Here is a 4,584-nt window from a genome sequence, read left to right on the forward strand (position 1 = left end):
CAGCAGCAGCAGCAGCAGCAGCAGCAGCAGCAGCAGCAGCAGAACATGTTGGAAGAGGAAAGGGAGCCAGATTGCAGCGAGCTGGAGACAGAGCAAGATGCTTTTTCTCTCTTCAAGACAAGAGACTGCTGCAGCAGCAAAGGCCCTTCTGATTTGCTGCAGCAGGTGGCCAGGCACCGCTCGCTGCTGCTGCTGCTGCTGCTGCTGCTGCAGCAGCAGAGCTGCAGCCCAGCAGTCAAAAGGCTCTGCGCGTTCATCTTGCTGCTGTGCCCCATATGGGGCGCCGAGGGGTGTCTGCTTCTGCAGCAGCAGGAGCTGCGGCAGCAGCAGCAGCAGCAAAAGCAGCAGCAGCAGCAGCAGCAGCAGCAGCACGGCGAATTCAAAGACGCCTCAGAGGAGCAGCACAACCTGCTGCAGCAGTCTGAAAGGGACAAAGAGCCCGCAGACAGGGATGAGGCAGACCAGCGCTTGCTGCTGCTGCTGCTGGAGCAGCAGCAGCAACAGCAGCAGCAGCAGCAGCAGCAGCAAGCGGGAGAAGGTGCTAAAGCCCTGCAGCTGCCTTGGGACGCCCAGCAGCTGCAGCACCAGCTGCTGCAGGCGCAGCAGCTGCTGCTGGAGCTGCTGACAGAGGAGACGGCCAACTTGCAGCAGCAGCTGCAGCAGCAGCAGCTGCTGCTGCAGCAGCAACTGCGTGTGGGGCTGCAGCGAGGCATTTACCTCCCGCCTAAGTTCCTGCAGCAGCTCTCAGCTTTTACTGTTGGCCATCAGCAGCAGCAGCAGCAGCTGCGGCAGCAGCAGCACGGAGACACGCAGCGGGGAGCGCCTGCTGCTGCTGCTGCTGCTGCTGCTGCTGACTGTGCTGTTGGAGAAACCGGAGAACCAGCAGCACCAGCAGCAGCAGCAGCAGCAGCAGCAGCAGCAGATGGCGGGCTGGAGGGCACAGTGCGGGGCTGCAGTTTGCTGCTGCAGCAAGCAGCAGCAGCATGTGGGGCCCTCAACAACCTGCTGCTGCTGCTGCAGCAGCAGCTCATAAAGCACTGTGCTGCTGTGGAGCTGTTTGCTTCTCAAATAGAAGCGCTGGTGAGTCTTTTATTTATTTATTTTTAATTAAATAAATAAATAATTAATTTAATTAATTTAATTAATTAATTAATTTATTTATTTATTAATTAATTTATTTATAATTAATTAATTTAATGTTATTTATTTCCCACTGTTATCTGTGTCAGTCGTTTATTTGCTGCACATTTTTGGTCTATTTGTTTTTGTTTACTATTTATTTATTTGTTTATTAAAGTAATTAATTAATTAATTAATTAATTAATTAATTAATTAATATGTTTATTTAGTTGTGCTTATTTGCTTCCTTGTTGTGCTGCACTTGTTTTGCTGCTGCTGCTTGCCTGCAGCAACTGGCGCTGCTGCAGCTGCAGCAGCAGCTAGGCCCCGAGCTGCAGCAGCCGCTGGCAGCTGCGGCTTCTTTGGCTGCGCGAGAAGCAGCAGCAGAAAGGGAGCTAGCAGCAGCAGCAGCAGCAGCAGCACAAGGAGACCGTGAGCTGCAGCAGCAGCAGCAGCTGATGCTGCAGGCGCAGCAGCAGCAGCAGAAGGAACTGAGAAGGAGAGACGCGCTGCAGCAAAAGGCAGCAAAAATCAACAGAGAGCTAAACCAACTCCAAAGGGTCAGCAGCAGCAGCAGCAGCAGCAGCAGCAGCAGCAGCAGCAGCAGCAGCAGCAGCATGCCCTCCCTCCTCTGCTTTTTATTATTTATTTATCTCATATTTTATCTCCTGTGCTTCTATTTATCTCCGTTGGTTTTCCTGTGTTGCAAGCAGCAGCAGCAGCAGCTGCTGCTGCTGCTGCTGCTGTCCTAGCAGTTGCTGCACGATCGCCTGCTGCTGCTACTGCTACGATTACCGCGCTGCTGCTGCTGCTGCTGCTGCTGCTTCAATTTGCTTTGCTGTTGCTGCTTTAAGTGTGGCTGTTGCTGCTGCTTCTGGTGCTTTAAGTGTGGCTGTTGCTGCTGCTGCTGCTGCTGCTGCTGCTGCAGGACTTAGCAGCAGCTCCAGACCGCCGCCGCCAGCTGCATGGACAGCTGACCTATCGGCAGCAGCTGCTGCAGCACCTGCAGTGTCTGCAGCAGCGAGAGCAGCAGCGGCTGCAGGAGACGCAGCAGCAGCTGCAGCAAGCAAAAAGAGAACAGCAAATCCACGAGGCCCTCGTGCTAGCAGACACAGCAGCACAGGCACGTCCCAGCAGCAGCAGCTGCAGCAGCAGCAGCTGCAGCAGCACCAGCAGCAGCAGCTGCAGCAGCAGCTGCTGCACCAGCAGCAGCTGCTGCTGCACCAGCAGCAGCTGCAGCAGCAGCAGCAGCTGCTGCTGCTGCTGCTGCTCTCGGTGGCCGTTTGCATGACAGTGTAGCTGGGGTTGCTGCTGGCAGCAGCAGCAGCAGCAGCAACAGCAAAGGGTGTCTGCGTTGACTGTGTTGCTGCAGGCAGTGGAGAGTGCCCTCAGCGACAGGAGCAGCAGCAGCAGCAGCAGCAGCAGCAGCAGCAGCAGCTCGCGACTAAAAGTGTCTTTTGCTCTGTCTGCTGTTAGAGATATGACTGAGGGTTTAATAACGAAAGAAATAAAGACACAGGTAGACGAATTTGCTGCTGCAGTTCAAAGCAAACCGGAGCAGCAGCAGCAGCAGCAGCTGCTGCAGCAGCAGCAGCAGAGGTCAGCCCTAGAAAGCCTCCTGCGAGTTATTAGGCAGCAGCAACAGCACTTGCTGCTGCTGCTGCAGCAGCAGCAGCACCAACAAACGGCAGCAGCACCGGAGCCTTCCGGGCATGCAAGTGCTGCTGCACCCGCAGCGGCCCCTCTAGAAGCAACAGCAGCAGCAGCAGCAGCAGCAGCTGCTGCTGCTGCTGCTGAGTCTCCCGCAGGAGGAACGCCACCTGCGCCTGCTGCTGCTGCAGCAGCAGCAGCAACAGCAGCAGCAGCAGCAGCAGCAGCACGGGCGCAGCGGCTGCAAGGCTGCTTAGTTGAGATTGAAGGGGCCTGCAGCCAAGCAGCAATGAATGTGCAGCGGCAGCAGCAGCAAATCAAACGGACTGAGCTGCTGCTGCAGCAGCAAACGAACACAGAGCAGCTGCAAGAAAGAGTAGATGCACTAACTGGCGAACTCAAAAGGTGAGCTTCCTGCTGCTGCTGCTGCTGCTGCTGCTGCTGCTGCTGCGGGCTCTGTTGACTGCTTTGCTGCTGCTGCTACTGCATTTGCTGCTGCTGATTCCCCTGCGTTTGTTCTGCTGCGCTTGCTGCTGCTGCTGCTGCTGCTGCTGCTGCTGCTTGAAGGTCTGAGAGCGAGCTGGAAGATTGCGAGTTGCTGCTGCAGCAGCAGCGGGAGCAGCAGCAGTCGCTGCAGGTTTTGGTGGTGAGCTTGTCTCAGCAGCAGCAGCAGCTGCAGCAGCAGGAGCAGCAGCAGCAAAAGGCGCTGCAGCAGCTGCAGCAGCAAACAACGCGCAACCGCGAAAGGATCGACTCGCTGCTGCTGCAGACGCGCGAGCTGCTGCTGCTGCAGTGGGGCCGCGTGCTGCTGCTGCAGCAAGACCAGCTAAATATATATAAAACAAATAAAAGGAGCAGCAGCTTATTAAAGAAGGAGCAGCAAACGCGGCTGCTGCTGCAGCAGCAACTGCGGCACTCAGCAGCAGCAGCGCAAGTCTGCCTCACGCAGGTCCAGCAAATACTCTAAACCCTAAACCCTAGCAAGTACTCTAAACCCTAAACCCTAGCAAGTACTCTAAACCCTAAACCCTAAACCCTAAGGGAGAGTGTCTCTGTTTTTAAAGGGACAGAAGGGAGAAGACAAGCTCTTCTGAGGTGTATGTACACCTGAGCTGCACAAGTGGCGAAAACTTCAATTTTTTATTCGTCTGTTTTTTTGCTGCTGCTCCAAGAGGGTTTAGGGTTTAGGGTTTAGGGTTTAGAGCAAGCTGCAGCTAGCCGCTGCAGCGCAGCTAAGTGGCTTAGTGATCAGCTGCGAAGTGAAAGGAAGGCTGCAGCAGCAGCTCTCCTCTGCTGCAGCAGCAGCAGCAGCAGCGGCTAGGTGCTGCTGCAGCAGCGGCAGCGGCGAGGTGCTGCTGCAGCAGTGGAGCTGCTGCTGCAGCAGCTGTGGCAGCGGTGTACAGACACCCGAGTGTTCTTTACGGGAGTTTCAAGCAAAACAGAGAGCAGCAAAAGAGCCCCTCGTGCTGCTGCTGCTGCTGCCTTGGCTGCATGCAGCAGCTCCGAGGAAGCTCTGGAGGGGCTTTAAGAGACTGTAGTGGAAACGAGGCGATAATTGCTGCAGCAGCAGCAGCTGCTGCTGCTGCTGCTGCGCGAACACGGCGTCGCTGCAGCAGCAGCAGCTGCTGCTGCTGCTGCTGGCTTCCGCAGCTATTCCGCGGAGTCTCCGGCTGTTTATTCGCGAAAAGGGCAACTTTAAAAAGTTTTAATTATAATTCGTTGGTTTATAACTTCAAGTTCGCGCTGCACCGGAAGGAGCAGCTGCCAGACAGCGCAGCAGCAGCGGAGCAGCGGGCGGCTGCGCGTCGCAGCAGC

The 4,584-nt window shown here is 55.8% G+C and overlaps 1 protein-coding gene across 1 annotated transcript in view; it reads left to right on the forward strand.

Annotated features, from left to right (window-relative positions):
- ENH_00062590 (hypothetical protein, conserved) overlaps positions 1-3,736 on the forward strand; it is a gene marked incomplete at both ends in the record, with an annotated part of 7,577 nt that extends 3,841 nt beyond the window's left edge. Inside the window, 6 exon segments of the mRNA XM_013582074.1 lie at positions 1-1,080; positions 1,410-1,704; positions 2,048-2,242; positions 2,492-2,592; positions 2,597-3,174; positions 3,337-3,736. The exon segment at positions 1-1,080 is cut by the window's left edge and continues 489 nt beyond it. Coding sequence (XP_013437528.1) covers positions 1-1,080; positions 1,410-1,704; positions 2,048-2,242; positions 2,492-2,592; positions 2,597-3,174; positions 3,337-3,736 — 2,649 coding nt within the window.
- Positions 3,737-4,584: the final 848 nt, after the last annotated feature.

This window comes from Eimeria necatrix, genomic scaffold (genome assembly GCF_000499385.1).
Source record: "Eimeria necatrix Houghton genomic scaffold, Enh_scaff553, whole genome shotgun sequence".
Classification (NCBI taxonomy): Eukaryota; Apicomplexa; class Conoidasida; order Eucoccidiorida; family Eimeriidae; genus Eimeria; species Eimeria necatrix.